Source organism: Lytechinus variegatus, chromosome 18 (genome assembly GCF_018143015.1).
Source record: "Lytechinus variegatus isolate NC3 chromosome 18, Lvar_3.0, whole genome shotgun sequence".
Taxonomy (NCBI): Eukaryota; Metazoa; Echinodermata; class Echinoidea; order Temnopleuroida; family Toxopneustidae; genus Lytechinus; species Lytechinus variegatus.
Genome location: NC_054757.1, coordinates 9,810,092 through 9,832,097, shown reverse-complemented (window position 1 = coordinate 9,832,097; position 22,006 = coordinate 9,810,092). Strand labels below are relative to the sequence as shown.

Below are 22,006 nucleotides of genomic sequence, written 5' to 3'. Positions count from 1 at the left end.
TCATCGTATTTTCCTTGGTTTTCATTGATTGAGAGGCAAATACATCCCACTATTTCTATGGTATCGATCGGATAAAAAAGGTCTAGACTTTTCATGAAATTCTCCCAATAAGGAGGATGGAAGATAAGATGCGAAAGATCGACAAAGAGGTGAAAGAGAGGGAGAGAGGAAGAGGGGGGAGGGGGGGGGGGGTAGGGAGAGTGCGCGGGCGGAGGGTGAGGGTGTGTGTGTGTGTGTGTGTGTGTGATGAGCATTGGCGGCGGAAGCCAAAAATTTTAGGAGGGGACAACCAAAAAATTTTTGACAAGCAAAAAAAAAAGGTTCTCAACCCAAAAATTTTAGGGGGGACGTAGGAAAATAAATTGACAAGCAAAAAAAAAAAAGGTCATCAACAACAAATTTAGGGGGGACCGTCCCCCCGCTTCCGCCGCCTATGGTGATGAGGGTACTAATAAACAAAAAAATTGTATCGAAAAAATCGCATCATTGGTGTCATGTGCCCCATCAACATTTCTCCCAGTTGAAAATGTGATGTTGTTTTGTCCGCTTTGTGATGCAGAAATTCAATGAATGATATGAATCGCTAGAAAGTTTACCTTTCGTTATCATTGGTACTCCGGTTGTCATGTAGAGAGAAATTCATGCAACATGGTAAAGCATGTATTATATCAATGGGTATGAATGAAAAAAGCGAAGAGGCATTTACGTAATAGCTCTAGCTGCAAGCTCATTGGCCAAAAGTTTTGTAGGTAATGGCCTAATTTCAAGAGTATTTCCCCATTTCAAAACCGGTCAGTAATAATGGAAGAAGAAGAATTTGTGAACTGGATAAGATATTGATTGTTCTATCTTTTAAATGTATTTTATGTATGATCTTTAGTCATATTTGAGAGTTGGTCTTGCTGCTTATTAAATGAAATTGACAAAACGTGATTAATTGTAAGTGATGATGTAGAAAAATTATTTCATTGACGCTTGGAAATAAAAAGATTTTTATCAACGAAAATAAGTGATAGTCTTATTTCAGTAAATTAAGTGTGAAGCCGAATGTAATATAACGTGGATTTGAAAAATAAAACAAACTCCTAGAACCTATTTTTGAAACAATTTTTTTGTTGCTGTTCCCCCTCAATTTTCAATTCCAAACTTTGGAGAAAAATTATAATGACTCCGGAATTCATATCACTTTCTTCAAAATAATGCTCCCTTTTGCCTCATTAGAAACTAGTCAGATAATAACATTGTACACGTGGACGAAATTCAATAGCGAGAGTTGCTGATGACAGCTCAGCGAGATTTCGGAAGGAAGTTACATCCCGGTTTAGCAGCTGAAAATTAGACAGGTAAGACAGGTGTTCTCTTTCTCTATTAATTTAGGAAATAATTTATTAGTATTTAACATGCTAAATGTATAACTATGGAAAACTGTCCTCGTATGGATCATGCAGACTGAAGTGAAACTTGTGGCGCGACGCGATGCGGTGTGTTGACTTAGCACAACTCAAAGACAGGCGCCCCCGGCCCGGGTGCGCGGCCCGGGTCAGGCCGGCCCGGTGGGAGAGCGACTCGGAACGGTGGTGGTCGTGTGCGGTTTCTGTTACGTTACTGACTATATTATATATAAACGTGTATTTTGTAGATTCTCTTCGAAGTTATTTGTGTATTAGTTGATGTCCTGATTATTTGTTAGGATTCTTCATTTCATCATGAAATCAAACTTTCATGACTTTATACCTCCAATAACGGTTAGGCCTAACTTTTTAGATCTAACGTTAATCGTCTATGAATCCACTTCGGGGGCGGAAGGGGGGGGGGTCATATCATGGTATGAACAGGCCTATTGGTGTAATGAGGCGACTATTTTGAGAGGGCGAGATATTGCGTATCGGCATGATCGGGCAGAATTGATCTTAAAAAAAAAAGTTGTGAGCGAGCGAAGCGAGAGATTTTGACATGATATCCAGAAAATAATATATTTCTCTCTTTCCATTCCTTTTTTTGTGGTGTGTACGCCACTGTTAACAGGATTCTTTGCGGCAGTATAGCGTGAAGAGTAAAAAAACGAGGGGCAAAGTATGACACGTGCTAAAAAGCTGCAGTCCCAAGCAAGCAAAGCGAGCAAGAAAAAAATCACCTATTCATGAGAATCTAAATTCAATAAATAAAATGATATCCAACACTTTTCCTTTGCTTTTCTTTCCTCCTTTTTTTGGGGTCTTGTTTGTAGAACATTTAGGGGCCAATGGCCCAACCTTTCCAATACTCATATATGGCAGTGCTGTGCGTTTGGGGTCCGGGGTGGAGCCCCCGGAACTTAATGAGTACAGCATCTGGAGAAAAGGGTGTACTAGCGCACCCTCCTCGATATATATTTGACTGGCCCTCCCCCCCAGGAATGAATCTTACTATTACTGTATGAATTATGATGGCTGTGTGGTATGATGATGCACAAAGTATGCAAAAAATATTATTCCTACCATTGTAGTATAAAAGACAAAGAGGGATTAGATGTATTTCTCTCTCTCCCCTCCCACTTCCTTTGGGGATTTTCATGTTAAAGAGAAATTCCAGTAGTTGCAGTAAACACTGATTTCATGAGAAAGTCTGTAAAACAAGGCTTAATTGTCAGTATATCATCGAGGATCTAGATCTGGTACAGTTACATAAACTGAACTCTGTGAAATCTTGAAATCTACGCTGAAAACTGTTCAGACTGAAGATCCCCAACACAGATAAGCGCAGGTGGGACAGTGTATATAATTATTGCTTCGAATGTCGGGCCCGCCGCTCTACCTGAATCCTGTGCTTATTTGCTGATTTCTCAGCAATTACACAATTTCTTCCAGAATCCTTTGGCACATACATTTTATTTATACAAACAGACACTTTGGTGGTCATTTCATTGGATTCTGTACGAACTCATACTGATATCGTTACCAAAACTAGCATTTACCTTTAACCTAACCAATCTGGCTGAAAGAACTTCTAGAATAAGAGAACAATTATTTTTCTCTTTAAATTTGCAGATAATCTCTCAAGATGCTAAAGATACTAGCATCCATCGTCCTGCTGAGCCTCTTTGGTCTCTTGACAGTAAAATGCACCGACCTCTTCACTGCCATGTCGGACCTAGAGGGTGTCTTTGAAAAAGAGGAAAGAATGATTGAAGCGGTGGAGGAGTATATTCGACAGGAAAGGGAGAGACTTGTCAAGATCGAGGGGTGAGTTGTTATCCTGTTCAGCTTGGGAAACGCAGATGGTTATATTCATTAAAATCGGATGTAAAATAAGAAAGTTATGACAATTTTAAGTTTCACTTATTTTTCTTATTACAGTAATATGCACAACCCAGTGATATGCACAACTCAGTGATAAAATAGAGAGTCGATGATGTCCCTCACTCACTATTTCTTTTGTTTTTTATTGTTTGAATTATAGAATATTTCAATTTTTACAGATTTGACAATAAGGACCATCTTGACTTAACCATTAACTGTTAAAGCAATGGTCATTCTACATGTTCAGGGAGGAATAAAATTTAGTTTCACATGACAATGAGGAGAACATTAGATTTTCTCATATTTCATATAATAAAATACAAAAGAAATAGTGAGTGAATGACATCATCAGTTCCCTCATCCGCATACCGACCAGGATGTGCATATAACTGTTTTGTAAAATTGAGCAAAACTTTAAAATGTCGTAACTTTCCTTATTTTACATCTGATTTTGATGCTTGCTGGATTTTTTTCCTTTTGTTCAATTTGACTTTTTGTTGGGGTGGACTTTTCGTTTTATAAACTTGTCCAAATTTTGGAAAAGGCTTATTGACTTGAATTTTGAGAATCATTGAACATTCCAGTGTTGCACAGTGTTGTGACAGCAATTTGATACAATACAATTTTGGCATAGATATCACTCATTATTCACCCTTTGATTCACATTCAAGGGTATTTGTAAGCATTGCATAAATATAGCCATGATATTGATTTTAAATTATGACTGTCTTCTTCTGAAGTTATCATTTTCTATATTACTACTTTAATCTGGATTTTGCAGCAAGCTGGAAAACCTGAGGCGTCTGAACCGGGAGGGACAAGAAGACATGGCATCCTATCTGAGCCATCCGTTCAATGCTTTCTTGCTCATAAAGAGGTTTATGTGGGAGTGGGTGGATCTAGAAAACTGGATCAAGATCAGTATGCCTTCAAGAGGTTTGTAGTTTTCTTAAAGGGATGGTCCGGACTGAAACTATTTATGTCTTAATACATAGAGTAGAATTCAATGAGCAAAATGCCGAAAATTTCATCAAAATTGGATAACAAATAATAAGTTATTGAAGTTTAAAGTTTAGCAATATTTTGTGAAAACAGTCATCATGAATATTCATTAGGTGGGCTGATGATGTCACATCTCCACTTTCCGTTTTCTTACGTTATTACATAATGTAATATTTTTTTCATTATTTCATACTTGTGTGAATACTGTGTCTCCCTTATAATGAAATAAGTTGCAGCAGTAAATATCTAATGCACTAAATCAGTTGTCAGTCAATTTTTTCTAGTTCTTGGAGGAAAAAAATGGAATAAACCTAATTTCATATAATAAAATACAAAAGAACATGTGGAGATGTGACATCATCAGCTCACCTAATGAATATTCATGATGACTGTTTTCACAAAATATTGCTAAACTTAAAAATTCAATAACTTTATTTGTTATCCGATTTTGATGAAATTTTCGGTATTTTGCTCAGTGAATTCTTCTTTATTTATTAAGATATAAATACTTTCAGCCCAGACCATCCCTTTAATTTTCCAAATTGGCAGTGCCCATTAATTGACCATATTTTCTAGTTGCATAATGTTGACAAGAAGTCAATGGGGCCTCTGTTATGGATGAGGTTCTTTGGATGGGAAAATTTATGGGCAAGTGATGAAAAAAATGTTAAAATTTGATAAATGAATTGATTTTGTGAGTCCAATTAGTTAGAAAATAGAGGATAGTTGATGAAAATTGTGATATGTAATGTTGATAAATACAGATTTAACATAAATACTACTTTTGTTATTTTTTATATATTTATTTATTTATTTTATTAATTTTATTATTTTTTTTTTTTAGGGGGGGGGGGGGTTGGGGAGCAGCCGTTGCAATAAATTGAAACCAGTTTGCCAATGATACTTTCTATTCTAGTATGATTATTTCCTGATTTATTCATCTAACTGTATTGTGCCAGCTAAACTGTGGACTTGAATTTGGATATTGTTGTATGATATTGGGATAAAATTGAAATATTCACAGTTTTACTAATACATGTATGATAAAATGCAAGTGAAGAAACAGTCTCACAAGCTAACTCATTTACATTTAGCCTGTTTGAGGCTAATCACTCTCAGAAAAAAAAGTTCAACTGCCATGAGTTTATTTTACATTCATTTCCATTGAATTTTTCATTGTTCTCTTTATCTTCAATTTTACTGTGTTGAAATCAACCACCATTGGGATATGAAGTTATTACTTTAAAGGGGAAATTCACCCTGTCAAAAAGTTTATTGTAAAAAAACCAACAGAAAAATTAATGGCAAATATTGGTGTAGGTTTGTAAGAAATTCATCAAAAATTTTAAAAGTTATTAGAATTTTAAGTTTTTGATTTGTAATGTGATATGCGAGCAGCTTCCTGTGTATCTGAATTAAAAAAGTCAATAAATTGTCATTTTGTCAAAATGTTGTAAATAGTGATGGTTTTTAATCTTTTAATTTTTAATCTATAATGAATTTTCCTCAAACCTTCACCAATATTTGTTCTTTTTTGTGCAAACTTTTTTGTTTTTAACAAACTTTATGTCAGGGTGAACTTCTTCTTTAACAAAGCTACTCCTGCCTTTAAAGAGAAATTCCAGTAGTTGCAGTAAACGCTGATTTCATGAGAAAGTCTGTAAAACCAGGCTTAATTGTCAGAATATCATCAAAGATCTAGATCTGGTACATTTACATAAACTGAACTTTGTGAAATCTTGAAATCTACGCTGAAAAACGTTCACACTGAAGATCACCAACACAGATAGGCACACGTGGGACAGTGTATTATTATTGCTGGAATAAAGACCCGACGGAAGTGACCGAATCCGCGCTTATTTTGCTTATTTCTCAGCAATTACACAATTTCTCCCAGAATCCTTTGGCACATATTTTTTACTCATACAAACAGACACTTGGGTGGTCATTATATTAGATTCTGTAAAAAGTCATTTTGAGATCGTTACCAAAACTGGAATTTATCTTTAAACTCCCTTTATAGAATACATCTTCAATGTAACTGGTCTTAGGAGTAAGCTACCGCAGCAGAGTGATTTAGATGGAGCTGCCGATGCCCTTTGGCGTTTGCAGGACACCTACAAGTTTACACCAGCTTCGTTGATGGAAGGAGCAAAAATGGAAGATAATCTCAAAGGTATTCAACTTATTACCTGTACATCAGGGAAAATGAACATTTTCTATAAATGTGTTTTACCAATTTGGAGATCAGTGTCCATTGTTTTTGTTATATATTTCAGTTTTAATCCTACTCATTGGAATACTTCATTGCTTTTGTACATAAATAATAAAATGACATTGCCTTTTCGTATATAACTATCTGACAAAAAATGAACAATGTTCATGTGCAATTAGAACATGCATTATATTGTGTCACAGAATTTTCAATGTTTCATAATTATGATATTGATAAATGATGGTAACATTAATAATGTTATCATAATAAAGACAATGGTAATAATGATGGTAATAATAATGATATTGATTGTTCATTCATGTATGTCAATTCACATTTGCTTTATCAGAAGTCACTTGTTTTCTACAATAATGCAGCATAATTACCCTGGCTTTAGCAAAGAACGCCGTTCGCACTCTACATTTCAAATAGTAATTTCCCAAATATTGCAGTCAGAATTTTACTAATTTCACTGACCTGCTCCATAAATTGTTTTCAGACTGGATTATCCCTTTAATATCCATTTCTATTCATTTGTTTTCCCTTTTAGCTCACCATAGCTTTGAAGTAGGCCGCCTTGCCTACCATGTCGCCGATGATAAATACCATGCCATACCCTGGATGGAACAAGCCTATAAGTGGCTCAACAGCGAGACCAAGCAAGGTGACTTCTTCAAGATGAACGAGACAGAAATCCTTGACCATCTTGCCTATGCAAGCTTCTCTGTAAGTTGTTGTCATTGGTCCTGTTTCATGGCGCTTTCGTCATTCACATTGTTAGATTTCCTTAACTAAATTCATTCTTGACCAATAAAATCTCACAATTTTAGTAGCTTTTAACAGCTATTTACAACTGGCCACTTGGATGTAAGCGATGGAGTATGGTCTGAAACCAAGTTGGTATGCACCAAATGGCAGGGGTGGATCCAGGATTTTCTGATGGGGGGGGCACATTTTCCGGAGGAATATTTGACAAGCAAAATAAAAAGAAGGTCCTCGATTTCAAAGGGAGGGGGGGGGGCAAATTTGTGTTGCAATGGCAAATTTACATTACAAATGTAGATTATGCCTCCCAAAGGGGGGGGGGGGGTGGCATGGGCCAGATGTGCCCCCCCCCCCCCTTGATCTGCCAGTGCCAAATGATGTTTTCAAATGCATCAATCCTCACTGTAAATTTCCAACGAGATGATCTGAAGTTAAAAATTCTTTGAATGCATGCTTCCAAGTAGTCTGTTTAAAAAAGATTGACCTGCCAATACTAGTTTACCAACCTTGACGGTTATTTTCTATTCATTAAACTTGTTTTCATTACAGGAGGAAAGGTTAGAAGATGCTGCTGCATTCACAGATAAACTAGTCTTATTAGGTAAGAAAAAATTATTGATTAATGAATTATTGTTATTGGTCCTCTGATGGGAAATACTCATGAGAAGTCATCTAAATGGTGTAAAATTATCAAAAGTAAAGGCTTCTTTCCGAGTGTTGATCTTGAGTGCAGGCCTTGTGTGGCTTTTGCAGCTCTCTAGTTTTTCTTAACTCACATTGATGAAAGTCACCCCTAACATTGGGTACTTTTTCGTGTTTTTCATGAGTTTACATACATCTTGACTATGAAACTGAACTGGATGACCAAAATATTTCGTGGGGGCCCTGTCCTAAAGAATTTAACATGATTGTGGAACCCTTGGCGTTATGGTAACTAGTATCAGTCATGGTAACATGGTAGTTTTAATGGCAAAGTTACCATGATAGTAAGTCTTTATGGAACGGGCCTTGATCTTTGAATAAATTGATTAAAATATTCTCCTTTCCTTCGTTTTAAAGTCCCAGACTCTAAACGTTACGCCGACAACAAAGCCTACTACCAATACCTCCTTGACAAGAAGTACAGACCAAGGGGTGAGACGGGGGACCTTAAAGGACTGTCTTTAGAAGAAGAAGAAGAAGAAGAAGAGGAAGAGGAAGAAATGGATGAGGAGGATCTACGGAACGTTCATCCTGATATTCGGAAGTACAGAGCGCTATGCAGAGGAGATGAAGGTGTTGTCAAGGTATTTGTTTTAAGTCTTTGCCATGTTTGAAGCCTGGCTCACACCTTTGCGATTATAGCTGCGTATTGATGCATTATCCAAACACAGAGTACTGAGCACCAAATCTTTGGTAAATGTTACACTGTTGCTTACTCGTAAGCTATTATGAAGTTGCATAGCATTAAAGTTAGGTGATGTGATTGCGAGGTAAAGGGAGGCAGGTGGATCAGTAATGGTGCATTGGACGTTGTAAACTGCTCACTGTTGCTTGTTACTACTCATCCTTGATTGCCCTTGCTCGCATTTGCTGGTCGCCACTCGTCTCCACTCTTTAGGATTTTTGATGGTGTTCAGTTGTAGTTGATTTGCGATCATAAATAACATAAAATAAATCCATCTTAACCACTTGAATGCTATAGACTGTATTGCACACTGACCCCCCTGGTGCTACTGAATGGGACTAACAAGTTAGATCTTTTTTGGGACTACAACCGACAGCAACTTGGGGGAAAAAATTCTAAAAAAATCACTTCACATCACTCTTTCCAATATCCATTCAAAAAATATCATCCTCCCCTTCTGACCCAGATCTTTCACTAAATTTATCACTCCTATCGGCAAAAGTTTCGTCAAAATCCTTTTGATTCACTTCTTCACTGCGAGTCGCCATTTTGAACAGAGCGCCGTACACTTTCACAATGGCAAAGTGAATACAAACATTTATAAATCACTGCAATAGTTTCGATAACTTGTGGAATAGCGCTATCTGGTGTCGATGGTCTGAAATTTGATATACACAAGCTGTTTTCATCGTAGGGGTATTGACAGCGTGGTGCTGACGCCTCAAACAGAAGATATGTCAAGCACGTAATATTACGAGCCTCGCACAGATCATACGCTCGCCCAGCACGTAATATTACGTGCTACGCAGTCAAGTGGTTAAACAACAAAAAATAAAAATAATCATGCATTTATGCTTTTTGGTTGAAAAACACAATTTGAATTGACTTTGTACACGGAGTCACGTTTTTGAGCAATTTTAATTTTCAAGACGCATAGGTGTTAGCTAGGTGTAAATCCTTCTCTATATCTTTCATTACGGCTTTAAAAATTCCCAATCCCTTTGTTCTCGCTGAAATAAGAGGATTATTCCAGAAAAGATATTGAGTGTGGTTCCAGCTGTAAGACACAGTGCTGACTTGCTAATAGGTGCGTTATGACGCATCCCTTCTTGATCATTAAACTCTTAAAGATACAACGGGGATTTCAAGTACAGTATTGGTCTTTATGCTACCCCAATTGGCTCAAACATGGAATGTTGATTTACCCGAAACCACAGTACCAGCCTCATTTCAAGTACAGTGTTGTAGCGTACTGTAAGCATCATCTCAACAACAACATCGGGAGGGGGATAGTGGGTTTGCCGAAACTGGACTCTGATGAAAAGCCTGATTAACCATTGATAGTGTAATGTTTGAGATTGAACTTTGAATTAGATTTATACATACTGATTTTTTTTCTTTTTGCTCAATGAAATGAAATATTCAATGGGTGAATTTTGTTTTATAATGAATTCTTCTAGTACATCACAAAGCCGATGCTTCAGACTTGTAGCTACGCACATTACAACAATCCTTTCCTGATACTACAACCTGCGAAAGAAGAAGTCACCTTTGTCAAACCTAAGATCATCGTTTATCATGACATCATCAGTGACCAGGAGATAGAAGCACTCAAGTACTTGGCCAAACCAAGGGTAGGGTGTCTGCTGACCTTTGACCTCAAGGTGGGAGGGGCCTGTTTATACCATGCGCACAAGGGTGCAGTGAATAGCTGAACTTTCTGAGATGGTATTCTATAATACAGGTTGAGGCTTATGTTATGAAAAATTAGATTATTTTTAATAATAGATTTATATTCCAAGAGGGAACACATTCTTTTGATTAAATAGAATATTTTTAAAGTAAATTGGCTTGCATTGAAAACAAAATTATGCCTTCATCTTTTAATCTGTTTTACTGAGTTACATTCAGCTCTTCAATATCAAATTGTGTAGATGCCACAAATACATTTGGTTGTTTCTGGTCTATTTTACACCATCATTCATCAATATTGGTAAATATTTCAGTACGAATTCATTAGTAGTATATCAGCAATATCAACAAAATCAGCTTTCCTTGCAAGCCCTACGATTCCACTACAGCTTCTGTCATGACTGAAATTGTGCCCAAGTATTATAGAATTTCTTCTTTCATATTATTTAATGATGGACTTCCTTTAAACTGACTACATTTGGTAAAATTTCATTGTAACATAAAATTGTCGTGGCAATTATTCATTTTCAGACTCAAAACTTCAACTTGGTTTCAGAATACCTACCCATTGATTCATTTTGTTTGGCCATTTTCTGTACCTCGCTTAATTCAGACCTTGCTGATGGAATTTCATAGGCAAGTTTGAATTTTGTGATTGCGCAACTGCAAGGAACATGGGACCTCTTCATAAAACATGTTGGCTTTCATTGGCTCAGAGCAAATTTGTCTTACATTTCAGCTTTTATGAAAAGGCCCCAGAGGGACATTATCAATCAATCAAGCATGATCTTGTGGGATTGATTAATGGTCTTAGTTCTAAGCAAGAAATTAAAAGCATGGTATAAACTGTGTGTAATGATATGAAGTCAAGATGGTCAGAAGTGGAGTGATGTCACACTTATTTTGTTAGTTTTCTGATGGTTCATGGTAATGCCCCAATCTTACATGGTATATTAGTATGGCATAATTAAAAAAAATATATTTTGGTACAAGTCATTGTTCCTATTTTTTTATCTAGAGAAAAAAAAGACTTTAGTATATTGGCCTGGAGATAAATAGCCTATGTCTTTATCAACATTTCCCCTTTTTTAATAGTTGTCAGGAGGTTTGTGTAAAAAGAATATCAATTCCAATGTTTTTTTACTTCAGTGATAGATTGAAGTAAAAATATTGTTTTCAATATTTGTAGTGATAATAAGTCTATAAATTATTTCTTTGGAATATACAGAAATAAAATCATGATTTAGAGGGAAGGGCCATTCTCTCATGAAAAGTCACCAGTAAAATTCCCTGATAAAAAGAAAGTAAACAATTTTATGCATATGCAGGAAGGTATATAATACCTGAAACCAGAGTCAAGTACTGACCACTTTGATCTGACCATCTCGACTGACCACTCCCCTTTCCCCTTGGTCAAGTGTCTTGGCCTGATGTTTGAGTCCCAAATGTGGATTTGTTCAACAGAACTGAAGCATAAGTTAACTAACTGCATGGACATCATCCTGATAATAACCTGTGCATGATGCATGCTCTTGAGTAATGTCCAAGTTCCCTGTTGCATAAAATTTGCAATTACTGATAACTCTGCCATTAGTAGTAACAACCATGGTAACGTTGCCCAAGATCAAGGATTCACTGGAAGTTACCACTGGATGGCACCGATATCATGAAAATAAGTATTATGAAACAGGGTCTGTTGCATGAAATTAATTATCAAACACATCTCCCAGTGCATATTTTATATTTGCAAAATTCATATTGTGTTTGATAGTGGGGGCTCGTTTGATTGCATTTTTTCAGCCGGCCCCTTTGAAAATTCATAGATTACTTCATTTGTTGAGTGAGTGATTGATTTGGGAGGGGTTTGTTCATGTCTCATTCTCTCTCTAATGATGGGTCAATTGATCAATCTCTGGCAAAAGGGATTATCGAGCCTCTTTCATGTGAGAAATTACCTCCAATTTGATTGAACCCATGAAAATGATAATGATAGTTATAATGATATTCCACTTTTCTGCAGCATTTAATACCTCAGAACCTCATCTTTAACCCTAATTCAAATATATATTCATGCCTTACCAAAGAACATGAAACCATTAACATTCTAACATCACAGCCATGCGTCCGTGTCGTCCCAAATGAATAATAATTTTCACTGAGTATCGAAGTAGGTACCCATTGAGTACACCCGTGTGGAGAGCATCAAATATATATTCATGCCTTGCCAAAGGACATGAATCCATTAACAATCTAACATCACAAACCATGCATGCATTGCCATTTCTAATCACTCACAGCTTGAACGGGCCACCATTTAGAACTCGACATCAGGCTATTTAGAACAGACAAAGTTTAGAATCTGCAAGAGTGGTTGGGTGGCACACAACGAGTCGGAAGTCATCAGGCGGATTTATCAGAGGGTCGGTGCGTACACCGGACTCTCAATGAATGCTACTGAGTTCCTGCAGGTCAGTGCTAATAACATTGTCTACATGTGATATATGTCAATATGGGGTATTATCGTAGTCACTGATGGATCGGGGGGGGGGGGGTCTTTCACAAAGATTAGAGTGTGACGTAGAGTCGTTTTCAAGTTGCATAGGCTAAAATGTAAAATGTTTCACCACATTGGCCAAATCATGGTATGAGGACACACGCTACTGCAGAGAAATCATCAATAAGATTGAGCTTCAAATATCATGTGTGCATCGGCATTTGAGCAGGACTTAACACACTTAACCCTTTTTGAAACACCCCTGGATTTACTAGTAGGGGCCCCAAGGGGGGGGGGGCTAATTCTTTTTCAATTTTTTTCACATTGGTGTAGGTCATGTTTTCTTAACACACATTGGAGTATGAGTGAAGATGTTCAAGACATTTTTATTTTGTCCAATTCTGTGTTGCCATGGTAATGCTTTATTAGGCTCTGGGCCTCTGGCAACAAGAAAAAGCTATTTATATTTTTATATGTTTCTCACATACAAAAGCCATGGTGATTACAAAATCACCTTCAGTGATATTTCTAGCTTCCATTTGTCAGGAATCGTGAATTTGACATTTAACAGAGCGCAGCAAGATTTATTTCCATATTTTTTTCCCTCTAGATAGCCAACTATGGTTTAGGAGGACATTACTTGCCACATTTTGATTTTACAAAGGTGAGTTTTGTGATTTATTTTGCATTTGATTTTGACTTTTCCCTAGAAGAAAAATAAATACTGGCATCAAACATTGGCGGTGCCACAGTTTAATTAAGGGCAGGGAGGGGGGGGGGTACATTTCTGCAAGTAATGAGTCCCTTTAACCCCACCGTCAAAACAAATTAACACAATATCAGGGTCCGATTTACAAAGATCAAGATGAAATTGATTGATAACAAATTTATTTCATTCCAAAATTTCAAAAAAGTTACAAAGTAAAGCCAAATATAATATAACGTTATGAAATGAAATGGTAACCTTCTGAAAAGCAAAGCTTGTTATTGAAGGTTTCCTTCAATAAATAAGACATATTAATGCAAAATACAGAGTTCAAAATATATATAATATACAAATCATATCTTTCTTGTAGAAGTTCAAAATATATGTATAATACACAAATCATATCTTTCTTGTAGAAATTGAATGTTAATCCTTGTAAATTGATTTGATCAACCTCAACTTAAATCCATCAATGTCATATTTTGTTGTTGTTCAATTTGAACAATGTACTTCGTAAAATTTGAAAAAGAAAGAGAAGCACTCTGAATTTTCAATACAGTGATGAATGTACATCATATTTAGGAAATATTTTGAACAACGTGGCCCGTATTCTCAAGTCGGGTTTAACTTAAACTCAGGTTTAAAGTTGTGGTTTAAGTATGGATGGCCAATTGTTACATAAATCGCCAACAGTAGAGATATCATATTTCAGCTCATTTGGCTCTCAAAATTATTCATAATTGCGTAGGAAGTGTAAATAGATGATTGTCTTCACCATCGATGAATCAGGAAAGAAGACAGTTAACATAAGAAACACACACTTAATAAAAATATTGACACTTTTGGCTTCCCATAATTTTAGTACAGAGTTAGACTATGGTCTAAGTTAAACCTGACTTCAGAATACGGGCCCGTGTGTTTTAGATGTTGACATTGATGGCTGTCCGTAATTGCGATGGATTGCATCAATCACAACTCTCTGTAAGGCAGGGCCTAGGAATCATTGATTCAATTCAATTCTTTATTCATTCAAATTCAAATAGGTTAAAAAAAAAACATATGTACAATGCAAACAAATTAAAAATGCATACAATAATACAGAGTAAATCATTTCATAAATAAACAAAACATTGCCTTGATTAAATATCATAATTGAATGAAAGAGAACTTGAGAAGAAAAGCACAGAGGCCTTGTGAGAATAAGTTCTCAAAAGAAATTATAATATATATTACACAGGCATATCTAGATCATTATAATAAAGGGAGAGCAAAATAATTAATACTTGGATAAAAGGGATTTTTTAAGACATCTTTTAAATAAGTTTAGATTTGTGTATGATCGTATGTTACGAGGAATGGAATTCCAAACAGTGGGAAAACTAAAACGGAATGATTTTTTTGTGAAGGTTGAGGAAACTTTAAATAAATGAAAATCATTGTTTATTCGAGTGTTGTAATTGTGAACATTGCTATTTATCTGAAACATCTGTAAAACATTCGATGGTAAAACATTTTGAAAATAAAAGAATCCAAGAACGGCAGTATAATAAATGTATAAGTCATAAACATTCAATATGTTTAATTTTTTAAATAATGGTGCAGAATGTGCAAGATAATGACTTCATGTGCAAATCCGGACTGCTTTTTTTTTGTAGTTTAAATAGTGTGTTTAGCTTTGATTGATTGCAATTGCCCCAAAGTGGTATACAATATATTAAATAAAGTAATATTAAGGAATTATACAAAATAAGTAGAGCAGATAGGGGTAAATAATGTCTGAGTTTAAATAAAATACCGACGCACTTTGATATTTTGTTGTTTATATAGTCTAAATGTACCTTCCATTGCAAATTTTTATCAACATAAATACCAAGAAAATTAACATCATCTGACTTTTTTAAAGGTTTTGAGTCAATGGATATGACAATATTTTCTACTTCATTACTCACATTGCTATATTTATTGTGGAATGGAACAAAATATGTTTTATTGAAGTTGATTATCAATCGATTAGTCTCATACCATGTGATAACTTTGCGGAGTTCAGATTCAATATTTTCTTGTAAATTTTCTGTGTTTGGTTGTGTATAAAACAGAGTTGTATCATCAGCGTAAAGTATATATTCAAATTTTTTAGAGGATTTGGTGATATCATTAATGTACAATAAAAATAACAGGGGGCCGAGAATGGACCCTTGAGGCACGCCATATTTAATCAAAGTATTGTCTGAAGAACAATTTGCAAAATATGTATAATGGTAGCGATTATCTAAGTAGCTAGTAAACCATTTCAAAACTGTTCCCCGTAAACCATAGTGATTCAATTTATATAACAAGATATTGTGATCCACAATGTCAAATGCTTTTGACAAATCCAGAAATATCCCAAACCCAAACTTATTATTATTAATAGATGAAATAATTTTATCTTGAATGTCTATAATTGCATGGGAAGTAGAATGATTTTTTCTGAATCCATATTGGCTGTTAGTGATAATATTGTGGCTACAAAGAAAAGAGTACACTCGATTATAAATACATTTCTCAATCAACTTAGAAAAACAGGGTAGAATAGAGATTGGACGATAATTGTTGAAAACATGACAATCTCCCTTTTTATAAATGGGCACTATTTTTGCAATTTTCAATTTGAGTGGAACATCACCAGTTTCAATAGACATGTTAAAAATATGTACTAAAGGCTTCACAATGGAGTATATAATTTGCTTCATAATATTAACATTTAAATAATTAAAGTCATATGAATAACTGTTTTTTAATGATTTACAAATTTCAGCAATTTCAGATTCTGTAATAGGCTTAAAAAATATTGACTTTGGACAGCTATCAGCAAGATAATTATCAATAGTGATGTTACATTCATCATTAACAGGAGACGTTGATTCCAGTGCTATTGAACAACAGTTAGCAAAATAGGAATTAAACTCTTCGGCAATATTATGTGGATCATTGATTTCTTTCTCATCACAAATAAAATAGTCTGGAGTATTTTTTTCTGATTTTTTTAGTATATTGTTGATAATTGACCATGTTCCTTTAACATTGTTTTTACTTTGACTTAACTTATTAGAATAATACATTTTCTTGGCATTGCGCATTGGAGACCGCCTTTTGTTGCATGGAGCGTTGTGGCCCAGTGGATTAGTCTCCGGACTCTGAAACAGAGGGTCGTGGGTTCGAATCCCAACCATGGCGTTATTTCCTTCAGCAAGAAATTGATCCACAATGTGCTGCACTCAACCCAGGTGAGGTAAATGGGTACCTGGCAGGAATTTATTCCTTGAAACGCAGCACGCGTAACAGCTGCACTGCTAAAGCCAGGGTAATTATGCTGCATATACTGTAGAGCGCTTAGAGACTTCTGACAAAGTAAGTATTAAGAGCTATATAAGCAAGTATAATTATTGTTGCATTTGTTTGTACGGTCTGGCTCCAAACATTTCACAGCTGTTCTCAGGGAACTTCATGTTTTCACCAAATTCAAGGTCCAGCAAATCAGACTTATGTCCCATATAATTTGGATGTGGCAGATATGCTCTCACCAATATTATAATTGTATTAATCCAGTATTAACAAATGATGGCGCTATACTTGCAGTGCTCTGTTGTGTTGCATTTCTCAATATTAAAATGTAAAGCAAGATTATTCACAATGTGGAAAAGGAGTGTTTGAGGAGTGATTATTATACATCCTGGGTTAGGTTATGAAATCTAATGCCCACGATGAATAACAATGAAAAACCTTTCTCATTGGGTTTCATAGTGATTTAAAGACTTCAATTTCTGTGGAGCCTACTTTGGAGGCCAAATAAATGTTGTTTACATTGAACTTTTTCTTTCCGTTTTTGTGTGCCTTGTCTTCAAACAGGATATTAAAACAACAGAAAATGGCAACAGAATAGCATCCATGTTATTTTATGTAAGTTGATTGTGTAATATTTTTGCATATATTTTTATATTTCATGATGGAGTGATGAGTCTTTGCAGTCGCTCTCTGTTTAATCAGAGTGATTTAATAATGTAGGAAATTGCATCTCTTTCCTCTCTCAGTGTCAAGCTACTGTCATTAAAGAATCCTTTACTAGCTTATTATGTTCCAACATCATAATGTAATGTTTATTTGTTCAGTTTAATTGCAACACCGGCAACAAGGTAGGCTGGGCTATCATAACCAATCACCACAGCAACACGTATCCAATGTGACGTCAGTTACATCATCGCGCATCAAATATGCAAATGATACATATGCAAATGACACTTATTACTATACTCAGGCAGAAAAGACATTAAATAATGGCACATTGAGGCAGATATTGTGCTTTATTTCAAAATTCCTACCTCAATACTAATTTTCCTCATTTGCAAGATATAGATCTTTATGAATTACCTATGTAGTCGACATAGGTTTATAAACCCATTGCCTACTGGATCCAGAATATTCCTGTACAAAGTCTATGGGAATTGCAGGATTCAGAGGTCAATCCCATTGGCTGTTGCCTACTGGGACCATATGATTTATGTACAAAGTCTATGGGAATTACGGGATTCAGTAGCAAGTTGGTTTACTGAGTCCCTGACAAGACCCTTCCAGTTCATGCTAGTTCATGCTATAGAGGCTTGTTGGAGTCTGATTTGTCTAATATTTGAAAGCACAGGAAATATTGTACTTACTGTATTTATATACTGAATGATAACTGTGACATGCAATATTCACTGAGAGCTTGTTAATTTACACCTTTTACATATTGATTTATGAATTTTATTGTGTCTTGTGATTTAATCTGTTATATCCCCCACCCCCCCGTCTTTAAATCCGAAGTTGAGTGATGTTACTAAAGGAGGTGCTACAGTATTCATAGACGCAGGGGCAAAAATCAAGCCTGGAAAGGTAATGGATCCGACTATATTACTTTGTTTAGAAATCATTCTGTTGTGTGATTACTATGTGCATCTAATCCCAATAGCAAATGTATATATATATTTTTTAAAGTGACTAGTCGGTCAGGAGAATCTCTGAGATGCAATCTTTTCAGCCATGCATTCATGAACATAGTCTGCAAAAGAGCTATTCTTAGAAGGTGTTTTCAGACCACCTCAAAGTTTGTCATTTCTAGTTATTTTCTGATTGGGAAATTGGCCCTGATCTACCCCATCAGAAAATACCACGGGCCCATTTCATAAAGGACTTGCAACTGTTGTGCCATGGTAACCTTGATTCTGATTGGCTGCTGAGCCCTGTTACCATGGTAGTTGCCGTTATTGCAAAGTAACAACAGTTTCAAGTCCCTTATGAAACGGAACCCTGGTATTTTAGGCAATGTTAAAGCATATCATGTAATATCCCCCAAAGAGAATACCCTCTAAATTATAGGTACTTGTCAAAATTACAAGAACTTTCATGGGGATTTTTCCAAGGTCGCAGGTATTTTGACAGTGTGAAAGCAAATTATGGGAACTTTCTTAGCCCAGCATGTAGTTGAGGGCGGGTGCGGAGCTAGATTTTGAATCTCGCGCCTTGCCTGCTTATCAGACCATACTGCGCATGCTTGTAACTTTGATAACTTTCCCCGAAGGGTATGTTTCGGGGCGGTGTGCGAACGTGTGAATAATTATGGGATATTTTGAGCCTGAAAAAGTTCTGTAATTTATCAGAGATTCTTGTGATCAAGGTGGTTTGGAAACACCTAAAGTTACCCCGTCAAGTCAAATGGTAATATTCAATAATCCCGGACTATTAGCCATCTTAATTTGTATTACCCTTTGATATGCATTTTAAAGTGTGTGCACAATACTGTCCTTTGCAGCCTTGAGTGATCTTTCTGTTTCATTTCATGTACAGGGATCTGCAATCTTTTGGTACAATCTTTTCAAAAATGGAAGAGTGGATGAGAGAACTAAGCATGGATCATGTCCTGTAATATCTGGGTCTAAATGGGGTAAGATTTATCAAAGAATAGACTTTTTACTTTCAGATAAATTCTGTTTCTGTTTGTGGTAACTCCCGTAGGAACTCGGCAGGAGAGCATTTTTGCTGGTAAACGCCAAGCTGGTATATAACCAATTACCTTGGAAACATTTTACGTCTAGGTTAATCAGTCATAGTGGCTGACGTAATAGACGACAGATATCACTAGTGGGCCTTTTTATCAAAGTGGAGACAATGGCAGAGTTGGGATTCGAACTCCCAACCTTGCGATTATGAGTCCAATTCTCTAACCACTGGACCACACGACCCTTTAAATTTCATAATTCAGTGATGAAATTAACTACATGTGTTTTTACTTCGAAGATAAATGTAGTAAATTGATTTTCTGCTGTCTTCATTATGAACATTATGTCTTAGATCTAAGAGTATGTTCTATGAAATCAGTGTTCTACTGAGTCTGAGTGTTGCCATATATTTCAGTATAATATGAAGACACAAAAATATGTATTGCTAGTCCTTAACTATGAAATAAGTGGATGGGGCCTATTTCATAAAAAGTTGCTATGATAGCTGCAACTCTTGCTGGAATGTCAGATTTCATAAGAAGAGCCAATCCAGTAGGTGTTTCATAAAGCTGTTCGTAAGTTAAGAACGACTGGTGAACCTTTCTTATGCGCAAAACAATCACCTATGAACAATGGTGAATACCATGTACCACAAGAAGGATCACCAGTCGTTCTTATCTTACGAGCAGCTTTATGAAACGGCCACCAGGATAAGCAGAATTTTCACTGTTGCTCTCTTATTACATCTTATTTACTCCCCCTCTTCTCCCGATCCCTCCCTTCTCTTTCTTTCACTTTCTCTTCTCTCCTCTCTCTTCCCTTTTTCTTCTCATATACCCAGTTGCCAACATATGGATGCGAGAGCACGGCCAGGAGTTTAGACGGCCTTGTGGGATCGGAAGGAGTGAGTGAGTTACGTAGAGTGTAATCTTCAGTTAATCACATGATCTTCAGTCATCTTGCGAAGCCGTACTTGCCAACCACACTCTCCAGCTCCTCAGTTTCACACAGCACACTTGGTGATTTCAAGATCAGTGTTGACCTTTTGGTGTTGGTGTTAGGTCAATTTTTACACGATTATAACACCAAACATAAAATGAAGATGGTCCCGAAAAGTCACTCACTAGTTGTCAATGATGTGATCTGGATCAGATTTACAAACTCCAAATAAGTTTTGGAGCAAGGGAAGCAATCCAAATTTCAACTCCAACACCAACACCGAACTTGAAATCATCCCATGTACGAGCTGCCAAAGTAGATTTTTTGTTTACATCATGACACTACAAGTCTTCATAAAATATGATTCTTTTGAAAAAAAATAAAAGAATAATTATGAATATGTGTTTCCACAAATTCTATATGTGGGACATTGGAGAATCTGTATTTGCTAACTATGCCTTCCATCGCCTCTAATACGACCACACATTTTACTAATTCAATTTTTTTTCTGACGCAAATTATCATGAAGATTTGTTGATGATTTTCCATGTCGAGGAACCTCTTTAGACTGCATATACTGCAGTTCATGTCAGTTCAATAATATTTACTTCATGGTACGTCACAGTTTTTGGAAAGTCTTAATGTACTGTTGCATTCAAATTTGCAAAGTTGTTCAAACCCCTTCAAGTTTTGGATGTTCTGTCAATCATTCAAGTTGTGAACAGATATTCTACAACAACCAGATCTCAAATGTCAAGATTTGTAATTTATAGTACTTTATATCGCAAAATGTGAGTGGGTTAGATGTTTTGCAAGCAAATGTTAATCAGAAAAATATAAGAGTTTATTTTACAATATATATGCACACAAATGAGAGCATGTGGATCACTTAGTGAACAAATTATGACATGCATTTGTTTAATTCAGCAGATCTGTTCTTTGAATTAAAAAAGTACATATTCTTTACATTCAAGATAAAATAATACATGTATTTGCTAATTTATCAGAGAGATGAACAGTTTTAGATATAATTTCTAGGTTAAAATAGAACGTATTTTATGGAATGAAATTTCAAAATCAATTCACCGAGCACAGAATATGTCAATTCTGCAGTGAAAAGTGTCACAAAAATTTATTTTGCTATGCAACGAGAAGAAAAAGAGAATAAAATGAAATACAATGATCTCTCTGGTATAATCATTAGCTTTGCCACAAATATTTAACACCGAGTATGGACTGAAATATATGTTTGGTTAAGAGTCAAACCCAAGTCAACTTTGATATGAGAATGCATAAGAAAGTGATTCTATTTTTGTGAGTCATTTTGATATTGTGCATTTATAGTAATGTGTTTATTTTGACAATTTACTGCCACTGGCTCTGGTAGCCTCTTACTTATTCCTGTTTAGAAGAAAATTGCACAAAGTGGGTGTTTGGTCTGAAGTCATTGGCCCGTATTCTGAACTCCGGTTTAAATCAAACCCTGGTTTAAAGTTGTGGTTTAAGTATGGAAAGCC

General features: G+C 35.8%; 1 protein-coding gene across 1 annotated transcript; it reads left to right on the top strand.

Moving 5' to 3' along the window:
• The first annotated feature begins 1,236 nt into the window (after nucleotides 1-1,236).
• Nucleotides 1,237-20,640, top strand: LOC121431976 (prolyl 4-hydroxylase subunit alpha-1-like). The gene is given in 14 exon segments (XM_041629776.1): nucleotides 1,237-1,343; nucleotides 3,027-3,221; nucleotides 4,060-4,214; nucleotides 6,304-6,456; nucleotides 7,046-7,221; nucleotides 7,810-7,861; nucleotides 8,320-8,546; nucleotides 10,108-10,281; nucleotides 12,637-12,807; nucleotides 13,444-13,497; nucleotides 17,428-17,478; nucleotides 18,379-18,447; nucleotides 19,399-19,495; nucleotides 20,392-20,640. Coding segments are annotated over 13 exon segments (1,632 nt in total). The 5' UTR covers nucleotides 1,237-1,343; nucleotides 3,027-3,039; the 3' UTR covers nucleotides 20,463-20,640.
• The last annotated feature ends 1,366 nt before the right edge of the window (nucleotides 20,641-22,006 follow it).